The sequence below is a fragment of the Palaemon carinicauda genome, chromosome 37 (genome assembly GCF_036898095.1).
Source record: "Palaemon carinicauda isolate YSFRI2023 chromosome 37, ASM3689809v2, whole genome shotgun sequence".
In the NCBI taxonomy this organism is placed as follows: Eukaryota; Metazoa; Arthropoda; class Malacostraca; order Decapoda; family Palaemonidae; genus Palaemon; species Palaemon carinicauda.
The window spans coordinates 63,397,501-63,420,679 of NC_090761.1; the positions used below are offsets into that span (position 1 = coordinate 63,397,501).

The window sequence follows — 23,179 nt, forward strand, 5'->3', positions numbered from 1 at the left end:
CTGAGCGTCCACGATCTGCTCGTCAGCGCACAACGGCGCACCCTGTTCCTGATGCGCGCCCGCGATCTCCGGATCTGGGCGCAGGCAGGGACATTGTCCCTCTGCCTCCTCGCCGACGTTCGTCTACGCATTGTGCGCTCTCTCCTGTGCGCATTTCTAAGACAGCCCGAGTTCCTGCGTGGCGCGCCCACGAGATGTCTCCTGAGCCCGCCCACGAGCGTTCTCCTTTGCGCACATCCTCGCCCTCTGGTCCTGCGCCCCAGTTGGTTCCTTCTGAGCGCGCCAACGATCTCCTACGCGCCAGATCGCCACAGGTCTCCGACACGCCCACTCGCAAACTCGCCTGTGTGTAGTCGATCGCCTGTTCGCACTATGCGCCATTGCTCGCCGACGCGCCGTTGTTCTCCTGATCGCCAGCACTCGCCTGTGCGCCCACGCGTGCCAACGTTCGCCCGCGCGCGAACCAGCGGTTCTACCATCGCGCGAGCGCCAGTGCGACCTCGCCAGCGATTCCCACCGGGTCTTGCAGCGCGCCCAACCGTGTGAGTCTTCGGGGACGCGTGCTTCCAGATCCTCGTCCTCGCGATCTCCACCCCGCAAGCGCAGAGCTGTGCTCGTCCAGGAGCAGGAAGAATCTTCAGAGAGGTCCACGCAACATTCTTCTTTTCAGGCAGGCCCCGTGGTATCCACTCCTAAGGATCAGCCGATCCCCTTCCCTCCAGCGGGTGTTGCTGACACTGCGTCGGTTGGCCGCCAGCCTTGGTTCGGGTCCCTGATCAAAGCGGTCGTGCAGGCTATGTAGCCGGCCCTCGCTGATCTGGGACTGAAACCAACGACACCCGCGTCCCCGCTGAAGAGAAGGAGATGAGTAAACTTCGTGGTAACTTCTCCTAGTGTGAAGTTGGCTCCCAAGAAGTCCGTCAGGAAGGCCCCCTCCCCCTCGCAGACACTTTCTCCTTCCCCTGTGGACGAAGCCTTTCCGTCCTCAGGAGAATCCAGCGAGGTGAGGCGTTCTCCCACGGCACCAATGGGAGGAACCCCACCTCAAGGAAGAGAATAGTCTCGCGTGGAGAGGAGCCCCCAGACTTCTTTGCTTGAGTCCTGTATCCCTCCCAGGAGGGAGCCTAAGGACTCGAAGATTGCTCCTAAGTCTTCTACCCGGATTCGACCAGAGCTATCGAGACCCCAGGAGAACGTCCATGTATCTCCCCAAGTAGAGCTAATGGGGACAGGAGACCTTGCTGCCAGGCCTCAAGGAGGAGAGCAGCACGAGTCGGAGCATGCCTTCTGGCAGGTCCTGAATCTAATGAGGCAACTCAACGGATTCAAGGACCCCGAGACCGCCCCCCGCGAAGGCATGGATACGGTCTTGGACCAAGTCTACGGTACCCAGAAGCTCCCAATGGCCAGCGCGGCTCTGCCCTGGTCCCAGGGAGTGAAGAGTGCCAGAGACAAGGTTGAGGGCCAGCTCGCCGAACTCGCCTCCTCCAGCCGTTCCTCTGCCGGGTACAAACTCCTCCCACATCCTCGTGTACAGCAGAGGAGGTACTTCAAGATCATGGGGGAGTCTTGTTTAGCTCTTCCCCTCCACCACTCTGTGGAAGAGCTCTCTAAGGGGATTTCTCTCGAGAAATTCTCCGCCCGGCAGGTGACATTCTCGGCTACGGAGATCCTAAGTCAGGAGAAGGTCGCGAAGTTGTCCATGCAGGCCATTTCGTGGCTGGACATCTGGCTGGGGTCTCTGGGCATCCTGTTGCGATCCGAGGACTTGTCCAAGGTGAGCACCAGGAAGTCCTTGAGACTTTCCTCCTCTCGGGCACGCGCTCCATCGAGTTTTTAGTCCACCAAGTTAAGAACTTGTGGGCAAACTCGATCCTAAAACGTCGTGATGCCGTGACCTAGAGGTTCCACTCGAAAGTCCCAGCCGTGGATGTCGGCAAGCTCAGACACTCCTCCATCCTTGGAGAGAGTTTGTTCGAGCCCAAGGATGTGGAACGGACAGATGAGAGGTGGAGGAAGTCGAATCACGATTCGCTCCTCCAAAGGGCCCTTACATCTCGGCCCTACAAGCCTCCAGCTCCTCAACAACAGCAGCAGCAGCCTTGTCAGTCTAGGACATCGAGACAGGCTCTGGCAGCAAAGGCAAAGGTGTCTAAGCAGCAGCCCTTTCCTGTCAAGGACAGGAAAGGCGGAAAGTCCTCCAGGGGAGGTAAGAATTCTAGGGGGAGCGGCCGAGGCCGTAAACGTTAGGATTGGCAATCCACCTGCATATCCACCAGTAGGGGGATGCTTACAAAGTTGCGTGGACAGGTGGCAGCAACTCGGGGCCGATTCCTGGACGATCTCTGTGATCAGCCAAGGATATCGCGTCCCGTTCATAACATCTCTTCCTCCCCTGACAGCGAATCCGGTGTCGTTGAGCTCCTATGCCATGGGATCGGTAAAGGGCTAGCCCTTCGGGCAGAAGTCGAGACCATGCTCAAGAAGGATGCTCTCCAGGAGGTCGTCGACGGCTCCCCAGGCTTCTTCAGTCGACTCTTTCTTGTAAAGAGGGCGTCTGGAGGCTGGAGACCTGTCATCGACCTCTCAGCTCTGAACAAATTTGTCAAGCAAACTCCGTTCAGCATGGAGACAGCAGACACGGTCAGACTTGCAGTGAGACCGCAAGACTTCATGTGCACACTGGATCTGAAGGACGCGTACTTCCAGATCCCAGTCCATCCGTCTTCCAGGAAGTACTTGAGATTCAGCCTAGACAACAAGATCTACCAGTTCAAGGTGCTGTGTTTCGGTCTCTCCACAGCACCTCAGGTGTTCACCAGAGTGTTCACCCTGATATCTGCGTGGGCACATAGGATCGGCATCCGTCTCCTCCGCTATCTGGACGACTGGCCAATCCTGGCAGACTCGGAGTCGACCCTTCTTCGACACCGAGACAAGCTTCTGGGACTTTGCCAAGATCTAGGGATCATGGTAAATCTCGAGAAGTCTTCTCTGCTTTCAACTCAACGACTGGTATGTCTAGACATGATATTAGACACCAATCTCCACAAAGCCTTTCCATCAGACGACAGGATAGTAAGGCTGAGGAGGGTCGCAAGACCTTTCCTCGGACGAGAGGAGCTTCCAGCCCAATCTTGGTTACGTCTCCTAGGTCACCTGGCCTCCCTGGCCCGTCTAGTTCCGAACAGCCGCCTCAGGATGAGATCCCTACAATGGCAGCTCAAGTCCCAGTGGAATCAAGGCAACGATTCCCCGAACACTCTGGTCCCTATGGGACCCGCGGAACGGACGGACCTGCAGTGGTGGCTGACCGACGAAAACCTTCGAAAGGGAGTAGATCTTCTCGTCCTCCCCCCGGATTTGATGCTGTTCTCGGACGCGTCAAAAGAAGGGTGGGGGGCCCACGTTCTGAACCAGAGGATCTCAGGCCTATGGTCAGAATCAGAAAGGTGCCTCCACATCAATCTGTTAGAAATGAAGGCCGTCTATCTGGCCCTTCAACAGTTCCAGCGGTACCTGGCGGGTCACTCCGTGGTGGTGATGAGCGACAACACCACAGTAGTGGCTTATATCAACAAGCAGGGAGTTACCTTTTCACAACAACTATCCCATCTTGCAGTAGAGATACTGAGGTGGACCGAAGTCCACTCGATTCCACTATCAGCTCGCTTCATTCCGGGCAAAAGGAATGTGCTCGCCTACAGTCTGAGCAGAGCATCGCAGATAGTGAGTACCGAGTGGTCTTTGGATCCTCAAGTAGCCAACAAAGTCCTGACTTTGTGGGGCTCCCCGACAGTGGACCTGTTCGTGACAGCTTTGAACTTCAAGCTGCCGCTGTACTGCACCCTAGTCCCGGACCCAAAGGCACTCTGGCAAGATGCCTTCCAACAACGGTGGGACAACATCGATGTCTACTCCTTTCCACCGTTCTGTCTGATGAGAAGGGTGCTCAACAAGACCAGACTATCAGTCAATCTGTCAATGACCTTAATAGCTCCGCTATGGCATCACGCAGAGTGGTTCCCGGACCTTCTGCAGCTCCTGACGGAACTCCCGAGAGAACTCCCCCCATGACACGAGCTACTCAAGCAACCACACTGCAACATCTACCACAAGGCCGTAGCTTCGCTTCGGCTTCACGCCTGGAGACTATCCAGCGTCTCCTCACTGAGAGAGGCTTTTCGCAACAAGTTGCGGAGAGGATGTCTCGACACCTGCGAAAGTCATCCGCAGTGGTCTACCAGGCGAAGTGGAGAGTCTTCTGTGGTTGGTGTCGTAGGAGGGGTATCTCTCCCCTCGATGCCACTATTCTAGCAATAGTGGAGTTTCTCGTGTATTTGCGGGAGGTAATGCGCCTTTCAGTCTCGGCGGTGAAAGGCTATCGCTCACCCTTAAGCTTAGCCTTCAAGCTGAAAGGAATAGACATTTCTTCCTCGCTGGAACTTTCTTTACTCATATGAAGCTACGAACTTACCTGCCCTCAGTTGGAAGTGAGACCTCCTCCATGGAACGTGGTTCGTGTCCTCAGGGCTCTTAAGAGACCTCTGTTCGAACCATTACGCCAGGCCTCTGATCCACACCTGACTTGGAAGACGGTGTTCCTGCTCGCTTTGGCATCAGCCAAGCGGGTCAGTGAACTTCATGGTCTCTCATACGACGTCGCCCATTCAAGGGGTTGGGGGGAGGTAAAGTTCGGGTTCGTCCCTGAGTTTGTAGCTAAGACTCAGAACCCTGGAGTGCCGGACCTACGTTTCGACTCCTTCAGGGTCTCGAGTCTCCATTCTGTAACAAGTGACCCAGACCATCTGCCACTATGTCCAGTGAGAAGTCTGAGGCATTACCTGAAGAGAACGGCTGCAGTCTGTCCCCGCGTGCAAGCCCTGATTGTGAGCACGGGAAGGACGACGAGGAGGGTCACCAAGAACACCATTTCTGCTTGGATTCGAAGGGTGATCCACCACACTTTGAATCCAGATCCTCCTCCGTCACGTCGTCCCAGAGCACACGATGTCAGAGGCATCGCAACGTCTCTGGCTTTTAAGAGAAACTTCTCGGTGACGCAGGTGCTACAAGCTGGGGTCTGGAAGCGTCAAACGACCTTCACAGCCCACTACCTGCAGGACGTGACCCACAGGAGCCTTGATACATTCTCGATCGGCCCTGTGGTGGCTGCACAACAGCTGGTCTAACCTCAGGCTCCTTAATGGACAGGTAGCAGAAGGTTGAGGGCATTGTTACCTGGTGTTAGACTGCATGAATGAAAGAGTATGTCTGGCATTTACTTCTTTCTTCATCCTCCCCTCTCTTGGGGAAAGCAGCATCCTGGGTTCTCTGCATAGCTGACCTCGAACCTCTGCAGGTAAACCATGCTTCCTTGTGTTCCTAGTATTAAGATAATACTTTCGCGTCCCCCATACCCTGACGAGGTGGTATTGGGAATGTCCTAGCCTAGAATTCCATCTAAAGGATTTCCGGTCGACTTCCTAGGACGAATCACACTTCATCCCTCCACACACAAGCTTATGTAGGCCGCACGTTTCTTGCGGAGCAAGGAACTTGCGAGGTGCAGGGACTTTTTCTCGAGTGCTGCTCACTCGGATTCTGAGTCCCCGGGCAAAGCCAAAGCCAGTAAGGCTGGGACTTTCCACCCTACCTAAGGAGTAAGTCACCCCATGTAAATAGCGTGGTTTGTATTTCGGTTACGGAACAAAGGACAAATTCGGAGAGTAATTTGTATTTTTCCTAACCATACAAACCTTAGCTATTTACACATATTTGCCCGCCAGCCCTGTCCCCCAAGGCAAGTCCTACCTCTAAGTGAAGTGAAGCAGTTCACCGGTGTGTGAGGGGGGGAGGGGTAGCTAGCTACCACTCCCCTGCCCCCTTGCTAACTAGCGCGGGGGTAATTAACCCTCGTTAAAATTCTAATGGCTCGTCATTTCAGCTACGCCGAAAGTAAACCCCATGTAAATAGCTGAGGTTTGTATGGTTAGGAGAAATACAAATTATCTCCGAATTTGTCATATTGCAGGTGTTTACACAGGAATAGTCTTACATAGTCAGGGCCTTTATATAGGGATCATTGTCACCCAATTTGTCAAGATAATCCATAGTGAATGTATATGTACAAAAGAAATGAATTAAAGACAATTTTTTTTCTTCCAGAATGATAAGGATAAAGCCAATATTTCCAAATTGATTGATGCCATCAAGTCCAGCAAGGGAGGATCAAAGATTGGAGTTTATGCCAGGGACAAATTCAACTCTGAACTTATAGATGCATGGAGAAAAGCAGTTAAAGATGCAAGTTTTGAACAGGTATGGCCAAGTTTGGTTAATTTTGGGGGGTTTTAGCCTCTCATTTCATCAGACTTGAAACTTGTAGAGGTTGTTCGTCAGTCAAATTATTGTGCATTTTCGCTAGGCTACTTATTTAAAAGTGGTGCATTATGTTGGTCAATTCTTATATTGAGAATTTTGATTTAAAGGTTATCTTTTGTTAAAAATTTTTTAAATTCCTGTTGATTGCGTATGTTTTGAAAGTTTTAATTGTAGGGTCTACATCACTTTTAGCAGATTTTGCCAATTTTGTAAATCATATACAACCAACATTGATATATTTGAAGCCTAAAGCATGTTATAATTTGTCTTTTAATTGAGAGTTTACTAGGAAGTTTACCTTAATGGTAAAAAAAAAATTGGGGTATCATAGTATTTCAATTTTTTTTTACTTTTAGCAAAGCATAAGTTTAATTGCTAATGGTTCTTATAACTATCGGATGTGCGTCTCCACCCCTGCTGATTGGTTTCCTTTTTTTCAGATTGACATCAGCTCAAATATGGCTATCGTTATGTCAGCAAAGGAGGAATCTGAAATAAATACAATAAAGAAGGCTTGTAACGCAACTGTTGACGTATTCTCAAAGTATCTTAAAGAGCAAATCATGGATATTATTGACAGAGACAGAAAGGTATGTCAGTATTCAGAATATTAGTTGTGATACACTGGATTTGATATGTTTTTGAGAGTGGAACATGTCATTTTTTTATGATTTGAAACTTTCTCATTTTCTTAATTGTAAATTACAGGTAAAACATGCTAAACTGGCCGAAGGTGTAGAGCAAGCTATGACTGATAAGAAGTATGTAGGTGGTTATGACCCCCAGCAGATCGAACCATGCTACCCCCCAATCATTCAGTCTGGTGGAAATTATGCACTCAAGTTTAGTGTTTCTAGGTAACGTTTCCCTATTTTGTTTTGGCGATGTCGAATTTCCTGTTGCTTTATTTTCAAGTTATCCTTTAGGTACTATGAGTGCTGTGACTTTTTCTATCAGCTTAGTTATTACTTTTTTTTTTTCTTTTCTTTTTTTTTTTTTGGTGAAGAAAAGTATTTGTTTGTTGATATTCCCCCCCATAACTATATAAAAGTTGCTCACATATGGGGACATTTTCCAATATGGATTATAAATATACAAAAATGTGACATGAATTTTAATGATTTATTCTATTTTTCAGTGATAAGAATGCAATGCATTTTGGTGCTATCATCTGCTGCATGGGAGTACGCTACAAAAATTATTGCAGTAACATATGTCGAACTTTTATGGTTAACCCTCCTGAAAAAATGCAGAAGGACTATGAATTCTTATTGGAATTGTTTGAAAAGTTAATCCAAAAATTAAAGGTAAGAAAAATATAGTTATTCTTGAAATTGGAAAAATATCAAAAGTTTTTGTCAGGAAAGTTTTGAGGATAAAAATTCTCCTAAATGTGTTTTGTGTGTGCATGACCAGCTTTTCAAATTTAAGATGGATTTTTCATAATTCGATGATCCCTACCAATCTAGATAGATTTAACTACCCTTGTAAAGTCCAAATGTGCACAGAATGGTAGTTTTGAATATGAAGCAACCTTATTTCATGGATTTCGTTTTACGTCCATTGTTTTTAACATGAACTCCCACTAAATGTAGATGTTTCGACATCTGTGCATTTGAAAAATGAGAACACTGGCATCAGTATTCGTAGGTCTCAAATATTGCTGCGGGGAGAACAAGGGGAACGAAGTCCACAGATAAGAATCTGGCTGCACTGGAAACAAAACCTGATTTTATCAGCAGATAAAGACTTGTACCTGAATCATCTTGCAACTAGATTTCATAAGGAAATTAAATGAGAGAAAAAAAGTGCACATCATGACAACTAAGTTAAATTTGAAATGTGGCAGTCTTCTATGTCTAACTTGTCAGAGGCTCTACGTCCTAGAGTGTTAGTAGGTGAAATGGGAAACATGGTGAGGCATTTTCTTATTTTTAGTGTTAGACCATGCAGACTTCTACACCGTTTAGTCTTAAAATCCTGTATGTATTTTTTTCTTTAGAAATTATTAGACTTGTGGAAGGGAGAGTTTTATTGAATGCTACCAAGACCTAAATCTAGATCTGCTTTTATCTGCAATTATCCATTACAGTTTATGCAGCATAAAACCTGTGGTGCCTTTGTAATTTTTGTGCCACTTGCCTAGGCTGCATTTGTATGCTTTTTTTCATTACTGCTTTAGAAGCAATAAATTTTGTTCTTTTTCTGTTGTCTTAGCATCTGCAGTGTATAATGTTTAATATTTCCTTTGATAAACTTTTTCTTTTGGTTTTCATTTCAAGCAAATTAAAAATCTTGATAATGTATAATGACCCTTTGGTTTACAGGTAGTAATTTACTTTATTTTTTCAGGCTGGAGTAAAGTTGTGTGATGTTTACGAAGAGGTTTATAATTATGTCAAAGAGAAAAGAAGTGAATTGGTGGACAAATTAACAAAGGCAGTCGGGTAAATAATTCCTCATTTCAGCTTGGCTGTACACACTAAAACTCTTGTATATAGAATATACATAATGATTTTTTGATATATCGGCTAAGTAATTCTTTTGTTTGGCTTATGACTTTTCCATGTGAAAGACGACGTAAAAGAAAAATGTTTCTTTTGTCAGGTTTGGTATGGGGATTGAGTTCCGTGAATCTGCCCTCCTTATCGGGTCTAAGACAACAGTTGTTGCAAAGAAAGGTCAAGTTTTCAACATCAACTTAGGTTTCTCTGACATTTCAAATTCTGAAGCCAAAGACAGTGAAGGGAAGAAATATGCGTTGTTTATTGGTGATACAGTCGTCGTTAATGAGGTAAGTTGTTTGCAGATATTGGTGTAATACCTGTAATGTACAATTAACTGTGTAAGGAGTACTTCTTTGCACAGTGGTATAGTGACTGACTGTCGGCCTATCCCTTTTATATAACTTTAATTCATTCTTCATTGTGTCTAGTATTTTTATCTTCATGTTAAATGTATTGCCTACTATTCATTATCCTCATAAAATTGAAATTAATAAGGCATCAAGCTGGATTTTTCTTAGTAAATCTTGAGTCATATTGGGGGACCTTAGTAGTTCTTTGTATATTTAATATATTTATTGAATATTTATATCATTCAAGCATTTCATTTAGATTTATTTTAGTACTTGTATTTGCTATACTTTAACCCTTTTACCACCAGGCTCTTTGGAAATTTCCAACCCTTAACCCCCAAGGGGTTATTTTTTTCCCAGCACATTTTGCAGTATATATTTTTTAAATTGCTCTAACAGCCTTAATTTTTGTCATAGAGAGGTCAGGTTGGTCTCATTCTCTTGGAAAATGCCTGAATTTTTAAAAAAAATTACCAAAAATAAAAAAAAAAATTTTATAGCATTTTTTGCAAGGACGTACCGGTACGTCCATGGGGGTAAAGGGATGGGTTTTGTGAAACGTACCAGTACGTCCTTTGGGGGTAAAAGGGTTAATACTGTATTACTTGAATATATTTTAAATTTAGTGTTATTATTTGTGTAATGATATTTGGAATTTATCTAGTGTGGAATTTGCATCCACTGTAGTGTCTTTTCGAGCAGTCTCTCTGTGAGTCTTTTTTTAAGGTCTCTGTGAATCCTCTCCTAAGGTTTTCTTGTGAGCATTGTTTGTATAGTATTGAATTCCATTTCTTTTCCACATGCAGGCTATAGATCCAGATGAAATGAGTGTTAGGTTGTTGATAATGTACAAGAAGTGAATATTAAAATGTTTTTGATATTGCAGGATAGTCCAGCAACTGTACTTACAGCATCCAGTAAGAAAAAATTGAAGAATGTTGGAATATTCCTGAAGGTACGATCCAGTTACTCTTTATTTATAGACTCTAAACCTGTAGTGCTATTGAATTAGTTATCCTTAGGTATTTTCTCAGTAGATGAAATTGTACAAGTAGCACCAAAAATACCACAGATTTCAGCTACCTGCTTGGAGACTATCCACCTTAGTCTCCGAGAGATGGCGGTTACATAGCTCTATTGATTGTCCATTTTAGCATAAAAAGCACTCTTCAAATACCCTACAAGGAAGACGAGAAATGTTTACTTGTCTGCAGATTAAGCAGGGCTACTCCCCTAGGCTTAGCAACAATTGTTAACTACCTCTTTCTACAATTTAGATGGCTGTTTCAGTCTGTCATAGAGACATTCCTTATTTTATAAAGGACTGGGTTTATATGGCTAAGAAAAATAGAAGTTAATTTCAAGATTTGTTAGACTAATATTCATGGTTGGTGCAGTTTTTGTTGTTTAATAACCCTTTGAAAGATTTGTTTGAATGGGCAGTTTCAAGTCATATTTTTGTAAAAAACTTTAGATATTGATAGGTGAGAGCTATTTATAGCATGTTGAGAACATTTTTTTATGCTACTTTTTTTAATAATACCTTTTCTTTATGTAGGATGATGATGATGAAGACGACGATGAAGATGATGACATCAAAAAGGATACATCAGATCTGTTAGGGAGAGGAAAGAGAACTGCTATTCTGGATTCCAAGCTCAGGGTAAGATGGTTTTTTCTACCTTGTCTGTTGCAGGAATATCAATAGTTTTTATTGCTATTTGTACTTTTTTTTTTCAAATAACAAGCATGGCATTGAAGTCTTTGACTGAGAATGTTATTCCCTTAGGTTTTTTTTTATTATAATTTTTTTTTTTATTTGTGGCTAAAGTAATATTTTCTAAATATTACCAGTTCCACCATATTTTTGCATAAAAATGATTAGGGTTAGCGGGGATTTGGGTTTTTAACTATGTGAAGCATTTAACAAAAAAGGGGGGAATGACATCAAAATTTAAATAACAGCATTTTATAGATGTTAAGGATGTAAGTGGACTATGTTTGCTGTAATTGTCATGAGCAGTACTGTATTGTCATAACTTTCTGATGCTCTATTTTTTGGGGGGTGCGGAGTAAGTCTGTAGGATATCTACTAGACGAAAGCATGGTTGAAGCAATTTTTATTGTGGCATAGCAAGTGTCTGGCACTTCTGTGTGTGAGATTAAGTAAGGTCTCATATTGTAAATTGAGATTCTTAGCACCTGCTACGCCAGGGAGCGGGGCCCTCTCTGTCATCTTCTCTTTCCATTAATTGACTAAATCCATAGTGGATTCATTGACTAGATACATCAAAGGATAGCTAGTTCCTTGCGATGTGCAGTGCCTATCTAACTAAGGCAAGTGACCCCTGCTGGTCCATACTAATTCTATTGAGATCAACCACCAGGCATCAGGAGTAAAAGCCGAAGAGACAGTTTGTCTAGCGCCTTAAACCCAATCTATCACCCTGCTGCCAGTAACTTCATCGAGATTTAAGGGGCATTTGGTAATTGGAATGTCAGAACCATGAATCAGATTGGGAAGTTACAGCAAGTGGAGAGTGAATTTATGGAATGTAGTTTGGATATCTTGGCCCTTGGTGAAATCTAACCGAGGAGTTTTACGTCAATAGGCAGAGGAGGAGGTGGTGATGATGAATCCATATTAATTCTTCTTCTTCTTTGTCTGCATCTTTTCCCACTTTTATGTGGGGTCGATGTTTCTGGCCAGCGTTCTCCATCTACCTCTGTCCCACACTTCATCACCAGTTAATCCCTTTTATCGAAGGTCATCCTTTACAGTCCATCCACCTTCATTTTGGTCTCCCTCTCCTTCTCTTTCCCTGTACCTCCATTCCCATCACTCTCCTCCCAATGTACTGTTCATCTCTTCTCATGGCTGAATCCATATTAATTGAGCTTAAAAATGCTTTGGGCATATAGTTATGAAGACATTTAAATGAAGTATAATAAAGTTAATGTTATCACAAACCCATTATCATATGTGGCTGTCACTTTGTCTAAATGTCCTGTGACACGCATGTTCTCATGCATTGTGTAGCCATGATTGGGTAGCTATAAGCGACTTGCTTCATTCATGCCTTTGATACGTAATTGGGTATTAATAGTGGCTGCAGTATGATACCCTTTTCAGCCCATTGGGTAGTTTCCAAAGTGCATACCAAGAGTGTGAATTGTGAAGCAACCATACTTTATTAAGTTCCCAATGACCCAGACAACATACATTGAAATCATGAGTAATGTTGCAGCCATTGTCCATTCCCATTTACTCTTATCATCATGCCTTAGCGCTAGAGCAATACCTACCATCTATACCAGTCTATGCTAGGCAAACTGGAATCGGCTAGTGAGAGGGACATCAGTCGGGTAAATCTTTCCTTTATATTTCCTATCATTCTAAATTAGAAGTCTTTGATAACCCCCTGTACAATCTTTTTTATTACGTTATTATCAAAGAATGAAAGCTATATACTATCTGGTTTATAGAGTGAAGAATACCTAATTACTGCTGCTGTTTTCGTTTTCTGAATTGTTGTTAATTTATTTTACGTTAATGGCTTATTTTCAGTTGTGGCTTTGCATGATAAAAACTTGAGGTTGCCAGGTTGCGCAGGTAAAAAGGTGTAGGAATAACCAGACCAATGCCAAATGTTTTATAAAAGGCAGAAGATTAGAACTGAATGTTTTTACTGTTTGTGCCTCTGACACCTTGTGTAATTCATTATTTCAGTATACTGTATGTGATTAGGCGTTCATTCTTAATTCCGTCTTTGCTTGATTTCTTGTTGACACTTGAAGTATTCTGTACATTCAAGTCAATTCCAAATGAATTTATTAGATATATCTTATTTTGGTCGGTTTTATGGTTAGAGAACAAATCTTAGCATCTCAAATTGAAGTTAGTTTTGCTATTTATAGTTCTTGATTGCAATATATGGTATCTTAACATTGTTTTATTTTGGTGGGTTTTATAGGTTGAGAACAAGTTTAGCATTTTGAATGGAAGTTAGCTTTGGTATTTAATGTTCTTGATTGCAATATTTCTTAACTTTGTTTTGATAAGGGTGTCAACTGCTTCTCATAGTAATGAAAATCGCTATTGTAGATATTTTATGAAATCTTGCAAATTGAAAAAAAAAAAAAAAAAACTTCCACGTGTTTTTATAGTATTATTCAAGTCAGCTGACTTTTCATACCTCCCTCCCCCCCAGTTGCAAACATTCCTTGCCGCAGTATTTTTACTCAATGCAAAGGGTATTAGGAAAAAAGAATTTGATATATTTGTCTATAATTCAATTATGAAAATATTGCAGAGGCAATCAGGAATGGGTACTTTTAATACTTGCTATCTGCGTTTGCTGGTTATAGCCGGAAACATACTGGATAAGTAAGCAGTGTATATGTGGGTAATTAAGTATTATATTGGTAATTTTAAATTTTATATTTTTTTGGTGGGTTATTTTTATAGCCCTCCACGATAATTTTCATGTTTAAAAAAAGGGTTCGTTGCAGACCTGCTTAATGTGTGAATTGTTGCTTAATATTGCCTTGCCTAATTGCAGAATACATGAAAACAACTGCAATATGTATCATACATAACTTTGCTATAAACCTTAATTAAATGGACCACTAGACCAGAAATCCAAAGTTTTTCTAGTTATAGAAAAATGATCAACCAGAATGAATCTAGTATATCAAGATTCACTAGATTGCAACTTCATGAAATGATGCAATATTTTTGCTCTGCAGTTTAGACTTGCTCCTTAATTCGCAGATATTTTGCGCATATGACCCTACAGAAAAAATTGGCTGAATGTTAGGGCTTGGAAAGGTGCATGACAAATAAGTGTGTGGAGATTTTCAAACATATTCAAGCTGCAATATGTTGTGTTTTTTAAACCCTGCGTAGTTCCAGTGTCTTCATAAATATTATATGCAAAATCTTATTTGTTTCATGTACTGTATGGTCTCGCAGCATCAAACTGTGAGTATGAGTAACTTACTTAAGTGCATGATTCTTGTTTTCAGTCTTGAAACTACTAATATTCTTTACAATTGGTACATAACAGAGAAGTGGATGAAGGGCCACTGATAACCTGGAAAACTTTCACATATATATTGGAATCCATTAAGTTTTATTTCCAGGGAAGGTGGATTTCTATACAAAATGGTACAGTATAGTGTATTTATTGGCAAAAACATTTTGTTTTACAATTTCTATACAGTACTGCAGATGTAATCTAATATGGTAAAAGAAGGCAAAATCAAATTATAAATACTGTATAAAGGTATAAATTATCAGGTAAGATTACAAGTAGACCTGTTGTTCAGTAACATGGTTTTGATGATTATGGACACATTATACATGTGTATTTGTGTATCTTATGCCTAAATTTCAGAAATTTCCTGCCATTTATGATAGCAGTGGAGTGGGGCCTCATTTTAACAGACAATTTGAAATGGTCGGGCTTGTCCACAACCCTGTAAATCTTTTGATTGGAAAAGCCTGCCAGGCTAACCTTGGCTACCCTTCAAACCATGAAACGTAACGTAACTTATTTTTTATATTTCAAGACGTTTACCTGACATTCAATGTTAAAATGATTCAACATTAAAGTCAAATTCTCAAATAACTGGTCACTCTTCAAATACAGCGTCGTGTTCCTGGTGTAACCTATAGAATTTCGGTATCTAACCAATTAGAAAATGTATAATTTTCAAGAAGTTTAACTTTGTCATATATTGTTTATATTTTACAGTAGTCATTCTGTTCATTTTCATAAGATACCATAACATTTTGTTGTACAAGGGCAGTTTATTGCCATTTATATATATTTTATTTGCCTAATTCAACGAGTACTCGGAAATCTAGGTTAACAGTGACTATACTTTACTGTATTTAGCGACCAGATATACCTGACTCGAGCAGTAAAGAAATATCTTGTAGGACTTCAATACCAGAAGGGCTAGACATTAACATGGTTGTTGTGGATAGGACCCTGTTGTAATTTAATATTTTTTTGGAAGAAATTTTTTTTTTTTTTTTTTTTTTCCAAATGCCTTAACTACTACTGTCAAAATAAGGTTAAGTTCATCTTGATTAGTTGTATGAAGTAAAACATGGCTACAGTACAACTTAGAGTGTTAGCATTATCTTGGGCCGCTTTTGTGGTCCTACACTAGTTAAAATTTTTAATTAAAATCAATAAAGCCAGCATTGTCTCCAGCACGGGCAAAAGTTACATTATGGAAGCGCTCAATGTCAAGAATTATTTAGTAGCTTTCACACCTTCCAAAAGCTTCTTCGAGGGGTTACTTTTGGCCAGCATATGTGGCATGATTGAGTTCCAAGTCTTGGCTTGGTGAAAGGAGGCCTTTTCACTCCAAGATAAATGAAGTAATGCCCTTAAAGTTAGTGTTTCTAGCTGTGCATTAGTTACACTTTTCTTCTACCAGCATCACATGTAGGGTATAGCAAAGATCTTGTGATTGTTTTTCTAATTAGACTTTGAAAATAGTAGTTTCATACTAATATACTTGTCATAGGTTTTCTTTCATAATCTCCAAAGTTTATTTTTTTCTGTAAGGGCTCAATTCCCCTCTGTCAGGGCATCAATTATCTCACCAGTCACTTTGACAGTATCACTGCAACTCATCAGAATCTCTTAACCCTTTTACCCCCAAAGGACGTACTGGTACGTTTCACAAAAGCCATCCCTTTACCCCCATGGACGTACCGGTACGTCCTTGCCAAAAAATGTTATAAACATTTTTTTTTTTTTCATATTTTTAATAATTTTTTGAGAAAATTCAGGCATTTTCCAAGAGAATGAGACCAACCTGACCTCTCTATGACAAAAATTATGGCTATTAGAGCAATTTAAAGAATATATACTACAAAATGTGCTGGGGAAAAAATAACCCCTTGGGGGTTAAGGGTTGGAAATTTCCAAAGAGCCTGGGGGTAAAAGGGTTAAAACTTGAATTTTTATTTCGTGGTCAAACCTATTCATCATTTATTGGCCTTATAGGTCTGAATATCCAGAGACAGAAGCTGAAGATTCTCATTATGTTGTATACCTTTAACCCAGTAGTTTGTACTCCAGTGGTGTATAAAAGTTTACTATATTTATATTGCTTTTGATTTGTTCTTTCCACTTAGGTGTTGTTATTAGGTAATCTAATTCATTTTACTTTTTATGTAAACTTTCTCAGCCTTTAATTTGAATATGAAGATAATTAGTTATTTAAATTCAGGTACTTGTAAACGTCATCTTACTTCTGCCAATTGTGATCTTAGGGATGTTTTGAATTTGAGTTCTGGTCACTGTGGCTGGTAATGTTTTTTATGGGTCAAGTTTGTTGTTCAACACAGAAGTATCTAGGCCTCTGTAAAGCAGACAAGCATGTTACACTTTAGAGACAGCTTCAGTGTTAAGCCTTCCACCCATCTCAAGCCACAGTCCGTGTCTCCAAGCCGCACATAAATAATGTTAATTGCACTGCATTTGCCTTTTGAGTGACTAGTTTACTTATCTTGAGTTGACAGTAGTGCATCCAAAGAGCCTGCCAATCTTGTGAATACATCTGAAGCAGCCTTAAATTTCACGATAACCGTGGCAGTTGCCATTATCAGGCCCGAGAGCAATCAAGAGATCTTGGTCATAATAGCAAATTTTGCTGTTAGCTGTCAATCCTCGACTGTCTGCAGCAGTTCACCAAGCAAAGTAAAGCAGGAACAACTGTTGGTTTATGCCTTCAAGCATTTCTCAATTTCTAGAACTTGGGTATTGAATTAGCTACATCCAAAATTGGAAGGATTTACCATCACATTTAAAAAGCCCACCTCATGAGTCAATCTGACCACCTGAAGGGGACTAGGTCGTCTGTAACTTTACCAAGGCTCCCTATTTTCCACTTTATCAGCAACAGACAAAAACAATGAGGATGCTACCTACCCAAGATGTGGCCAGCATGCTCACTTTGCTTATAATGGAATTACTGAAAGAGTGAATTGATGTTTAAAAATGTACTGACCATAGTTCATGGTGCTGTCTGGTGTTTAAAAAAAACTATAATGATGGTGTCTGTTAATGAGAGGTCCCACTTTACAACTACGGTCATAAGAAAAAGATAAATAGTCAAGGTTAGTTTTGCATTTGATAAGAATTTTAATTTTATGTAATTATTAGTACTTGAATTCTTGTAAAGTATGCGGGTATTACAGTAATAAAATTATACCATATTTTAACACTACAAATTGTTTCAAGACTGACTGCTTTGCTTTATTAAATGTTCGCTGTATTATAAAAGATGAGCTATTTGAAGGTTAAGATATTTTGCATAGTTAATATTGGGAAATTACAAGTTCTTTTCCTTTCCAAAATTTAATTTTCTTTTTGCATTTTTTAAAAGAATTTTGAGCGTAAAACCTTACAAAGAGAATCACTGTATTATGAAGGTTAGGAAATTTAGTCGTAGAAATTTTTTGCGTAGTTGATATCAGGAAATTACAAATTATTCACCTTTACAAAATGTAATTTTTGAACTTTTTTAAAGAATTTTGAGTGCAAAACTTTACAGAGATTTAACTGTTATTATTTTATGGAATAATTATTAGTTTTACTTTGTGTTGGCAACATTACATTAATTACATAAACCATAGAAGTTGTGGCAGGCCAGGCATTGTGTTCAAGAATTTTACTTTTTCCGCCAGTACCATCTTGCCACGTTCTTGGCAAATGTTAGGAAACTCATTGGTAATCGTATCATTGTAAAGTATTTAATGTACAAATATGTAAGTGTAAGATAAAAGTTGAATTTGGCATATATAATCCATTGAGAAACTTCCACAAAAAGAAGGTGATATTAGGCATTCTAATGTATGAATTGTCTTCGGTGGAAGATGATAAGTTAATTAAATTTTGATTGGTGTTAGCTAATCAATTAATTTAAATTTTTTTATCCATGCCTGGCAGGACTAATATGGTGCTGTTCACGAAACATCAGTCTTGTCCTGCTAAGATACACTTAATTCTTTTATACAGATACTCTAAAAGAAAGAAATAGGTATATAATTTGCATATCTTACTAATATATAATTGTTCCCTCACAGTCAGAACAGTCGACTGAGGAGAAGAGACGTCAGCATCAGAAGGAATTGGCCATAGCTACTAATGAAGCCGCTAAAGAACGTTTAGCTGCTCTCAAGGGCAAAAAGTCAGACCAGAAAATTCGGAAGTCAAATGTTTCGTATCGATCGGCAAGTTACCTACCTAAAGAAACCGAGATTTCGGATTTGAAGATTTTTGTTGGTAAGATATGAAGAAGTTTTCAGAATTCTAGCCATAAGTAGATTGGTATGAACATGTAAAGACCTAGAATCAAATAGAGTACAGTTTAGTATTTGTATTTATGAGAGCATCTAAGCTTAGATAGTTATGAAAAGTAGTACTGCACTGAACTAAAACTTTTGGCTCAATGGGTTAGTCTGAAGGATTTCTTCTTAATATATATTGGACAGGATCAATCAGATTACTGAAATAAGTGTCAAGACTGAGGTGGTGTGGGCATGTCTTAATGATTTTTTTTTTGGGGGGGCCGGCTATCAAACGCGAGGCAGAGAAATAGATGGGGAGATAAGGTGAAGGATAATATGGAGAGGAGAGGACACCTTTGACCGAAGGTATTGGAGAGGGCGCATCAGGTAACCGACCCCTTAATGTAGGGATAACGGTGGGGAAGAAGAAGAATCGGTTTCTATTTAATAAATTACATCTTTGGAAAGCTTTGCAGTAGTACAAACAGAATTTCAGAATTCAAACTATATTTCAAAGGACTTTGGTCAAGTAGTTTTTTCCTGCAATTTGAAATATTGGTCAAAGATTTACCAGTATTTTTAGCAATGCCTTTGAAAGTCTTCTCAAATGTGAATTGTCGCACAAGAGATAATAATGCTAGTCATACCCATTAATTTTATGGTCTGAATGATATTGAAACTGGCCCACCAGAGCACTGCCTTTTAGCGTAGTACTGTTGGTCTCATATAATTACATTCGTAGTTAATGTAGGTTGTAAATGAACACTAAAATATAGTTTTATAACTATAGAGCACTTTAGCTGAATACCTAATTATGAAAAATAATAGCAATAAGAGAACAAAAAACCGATAGAAAATCCTCTATAGCTACTGCAATAGATGCGATTACAAAAAAGTGGTAGGGAACTTAAGATAAAATTGAGTTTGAAATTGCTTATTTATACCTTCCTCAAGACTGCTTTTTGGTCCATTGTGTTAATTTAGAGTTTTAGACCATGACATAAACATAAGAATTGACTGCTGTCTCTGCAGTTTAATTTTCAAGGTGGGCTAAAGTGGCTGGGTCTGTTTAAGATATTAAAAGCGAACTATTTTAAGAAATTGGTTTGTATGGTATGCATTATTTAGTTTTTTAAAAATAATATATCTTATATTTTGTTACTTTGATTTTTCAGATCGAAAATATGAGACAGTCATTTTCCCCATATATGGTATGCCTGTGCCCTTCCATATTTCTATGATCAAGAACATCTCTCAGAGCGTGGAGGGAGACTACACCTACTTGCGTATTAACTTCTTCCATCCTGGTTCAAATATTGGTAAAGGTGATGGATCATTCTCTAATCCAGAGGCCGTCTTTGTAAAAGAAGTGTAAGTAAATAATGACCGTTTACCCCATAAGAAAATTTTAAACTAGGCAAAATGCAGATGCTTCTGATTGCTTAAAAATTTGCAGCCTAGTGTGCAAATATTTGAATACCATGCTGCATACAGAAAAAATATTTATTTGGATTTAAATAGCACTATCAATGTTGTACAAGATGTATGATAATATTAAGGTAAAAAAAATTGAAACAGAATAAGTTGCGCATTATAAACTTTTGTCATTTACTCCCATATATTGCACATTTTGAAATTTAAAAGATATAAGAAAAAAATTTCATAAAAATTCCAGCATTTTTATGCAAAATTTCTGGCAATAAAGTTAACCCTTTTACCCCCAAAGGACGTACAGGTACGTTTCACAAAAGCCATCCCTTTACCCCCATGGACGTACCGGTACGTCCTTGCAAAAAAATGCTATAATAATTAGTTTTTCATATTTTTTGATAATTTTTTGAGAAAATTCAGGCATTTTCCAAGAGAATGAGACCAACCTGACCTCTCTATGACAAAAATTAAGGCTGTTAGAGCAATTTAAATAAAATATACTGCAAAATGTGCTTGGAAAAAAATAACCCCCTGGGGGTTAAGGGTGGGAAATTTCCAAATACCCCGGGGGTAAAAGGGTTAATTACTTACAGCATTACAATATAACACACTTATTTCTTGTCAATGTTTGTTTATGAGTATTTTCACGATTGCCAAAAGTTCTTTCTTTAGGCAACTGTGAGAATTGCATTTAGGTCTTGTAAGGAAAAGATTGTAAGCTCCCCGATGATTACTGAAATGGCATGGTAACATATGGAAAAATTATGCTGACTCGATATTGTAGCTGGTGAAAATCCTTTGAATAAGTGTGTTATCTTGGTTGTCAATGTCTCAAATTGTCCTCTTAAGAGTTTCAGGTAATTGTATTGATGAAGTTTGACTGTGGTTTATAATGTAAGTTTCATTTATTTGTGCTCAATTTTAGAGGTAATATTCTGGTCCAATGTTTAAGATTTTAACTTATTTTTATCGATTTCAATGTATTTTTTACCATCTTCAACAGGACATACCGTAGCACAAATTCTAAAATTCCTGGAGAGTTATCGGCTCCATCTTCAAATCTAAACACTGCATTCCGTTTCATCAAAGAGGTTCAGAAGAAGTTCAAGATGAGAGAAGCAGAAGAGAAAGAAAAGGAGGATCTTGTCAAACAGGATACACTTGTTGCATCAAATAACAAATCAAATCCAAAGCTGAAAGATCTTTATATACGTCCAAATATAGTACAGAAGAGAATTAATGGTACTCTGGAAGCACACACCAATGGCTTTAGGTAAGCTTGTGTAATTTAGTGGGGGATAAAAAGTAATTTAACATGCAGTATTACCATCAGTAAATTTTTCAGAAAAAGGAACACACATGTTCCCACAATGACAAGTTAGGTGGTTACTATAGACTGTGCCCATGTTTGTCTGCCCACCGTACTTGTCTTGCCTTTGCAACTTGTATATTTGAAGTGTTCAATTAAATTTTGTACGATCAGCACTTTCAATTATTCATAAAGGGAGAGTGCCTGTCTGTCCCTTTGCAGTTACCGGTTTTTATTCTTAATCTTGTCGCCAAAGTCTGGGGGGAAACAGTTTTTTCTTGTCGCTAATCGTCACTCCATTCACTGAAGTGCCTGGATATTGTATTAGTAATTTACAAAAGTAAAAGGATACTTTATCAGTATAATTTTGTACTAAGGTAGACAATGCATAAATTGTATGAAGAAAGACAGTCTTTCTCCTTTCGAATACCTTAGGATATATTTCTTATGCAAATGTGTATATACAGAAATATTGAATCATTGCATATAATATTGCAGATTTTCAATAAAAAAAAATGGCAAATGATCACAATATTCTCCTAACATTTCTTGGTTGACCGATATATGCACCATATGCAGAAGGTTTGAGTTTGAGTTTTTATATATATATATATATATATATATATATATATATATATATATATATATATATATATATATATATATATATATATTATATAGATTAGATTAGATTAGATAATAAAATGTCATCTTAGAAAATGTAGCTGGTTTGCTAAATAAGGTATCATCAGTTATGATCCCTTACAAGTTTCATTAGAAAATGTAGCTAGTTGGCTATATAAGGTATCATCAATTATGGTCTCTTACAAGTTTCATTCAAGAACAAATCCTTTATTAATGTAGATACACAGCTTACTATTCAGTTTCAATTGATATATTTATCATTTTCTAAGTTTGTTTTATTTTTACTCTTCAGGTACACCAGTGTCCGAGGTGATAAGGTCGATATTTTATACAACAACATTAAGAATGCGTTCTTCCAGCCTTGTGAAGGAGAAATGATCATTTTACTTCATTTTCATCTAAGGGTTAGGATATGATGTTTTATTCTTTTGATAGTATTTATTGTTGAAAAATATAACTATCTTTTATTAATCTCTGCAGTATTGGTTTCAAAATCAAGGTTTGCACATTGTCAGAACTTCCTCTCTAGCTGTACTGTATCAGTCTTTTTCTCGCTTTGATGATCTTTATAACCTTTGTCTGAAGCCTTTTTACAAATCATCATGTAACATCGGCAAACTCCTCAAACTCTTTAAGTTTTCATTTTATGGTTGGTTGTAAGGGCCAGAAGTAATGCTTTTCACTGATTAGAATAAAACAGAAAATTAAGAAGTTAACAAACTTGCATTCTTGTTAATTTCCTTTTAAGTTTTCTAAAATTTAGTAAAGAATTGTTTTTTCTTTTCAGCATGCTATCATGTTTGGTAAGAAGAAGCATCTCGATGTTCAGTTCTACACAGAAGTTGGTGAGATTACAACCGATTTAGGTAAACATCAACACATGCACGATCGTGACGATTTATCGGCAGAACAGGCAGAGAGAGAATTACGTCACAAGCTTACATCAGCTTTCAAAAGCTTTACTGAAAAGGTAATTGTCTTTTTTAATTGTTAAAGAAAGTAAATTAGGAAAATCTGGCTCTCCTCACAACTTGATAATTTTCATTAGTATCTTCATCCTTTCCATCTAAGTGAACTTGATCTAGGGGAGACTTGGGTGTGACCATGTGAAATGATTGGTCTAGACATGTGCAACCAGTCAGTGACTCATCCTTTGCCTTTACCACTACATGATGGAATATATTACAGAATATTTTTCTCAAGAATTTAATTGTATTTTTCTCTTTTTTTTACT

General features: G+C 39.4%; 1 protein-coding gene across 4 annotated transcripts in view; it reads left to right on the plus strand.

Annotated features, from left to right (window-relative positions):
• The window catches only part of dre4 (SPT16 homolog, facilitates chromatin remodeling subunit dre4), a 54,674-nt gene that overhangs the window by 13,781 nt on the left and 17,714 nt on the right, over positions 1-23,179 (plus strand). For all 4 annotated transcript variants that reach the window (XM_068361304.1, XM_068361305.1, XM_068361306.1 and 1 more), the window contains exons 4-16: positions 6,169-6,321; positions 6,825-6,974; positions 7,093-7,241; positions 7,523-7,691; positions 8,737-8,831; positions 8,992-9,178; positions 10,128-10,196; positions 10,800-10,904; positions 18,357-18,555; positions 19,736-19,931; positions 20,995-21,264; positions 22,238-22,349; positions 22,733-22,915. In XM_068361304.1, coding sequence (XP_068217405.1) covers positions 6,169-6,321; positions 6,825-6,974; positions 7,093-7,241; positions 7,523-7,691; positions 8,737-8,831; positions 8,992-9,178; positions 10,128-10,196; positions 10,800-10,904; positions 18,357-18,555; positions 19,736-19,931; positions 20,995-21,264; positions 22,238-22,349; positions 22,733-22,915 — 2,037 coding nt within the window. The remainder of the gene's footprint in view (positions 1-6,168; positions 6,322-6,824; positions 6,975-7,092; positions 7,242-7,522; positions 7,692-8,736; positions 8,832-8,991; positions 9,179-10,127; positions 10,197-10,799; positions 10,905-18,356; positions 18,556-19,735; positions 19,932-20,994; positions 21,265-22,237; positions 22,350-22,732; positions 22,916-23,179) is intronic.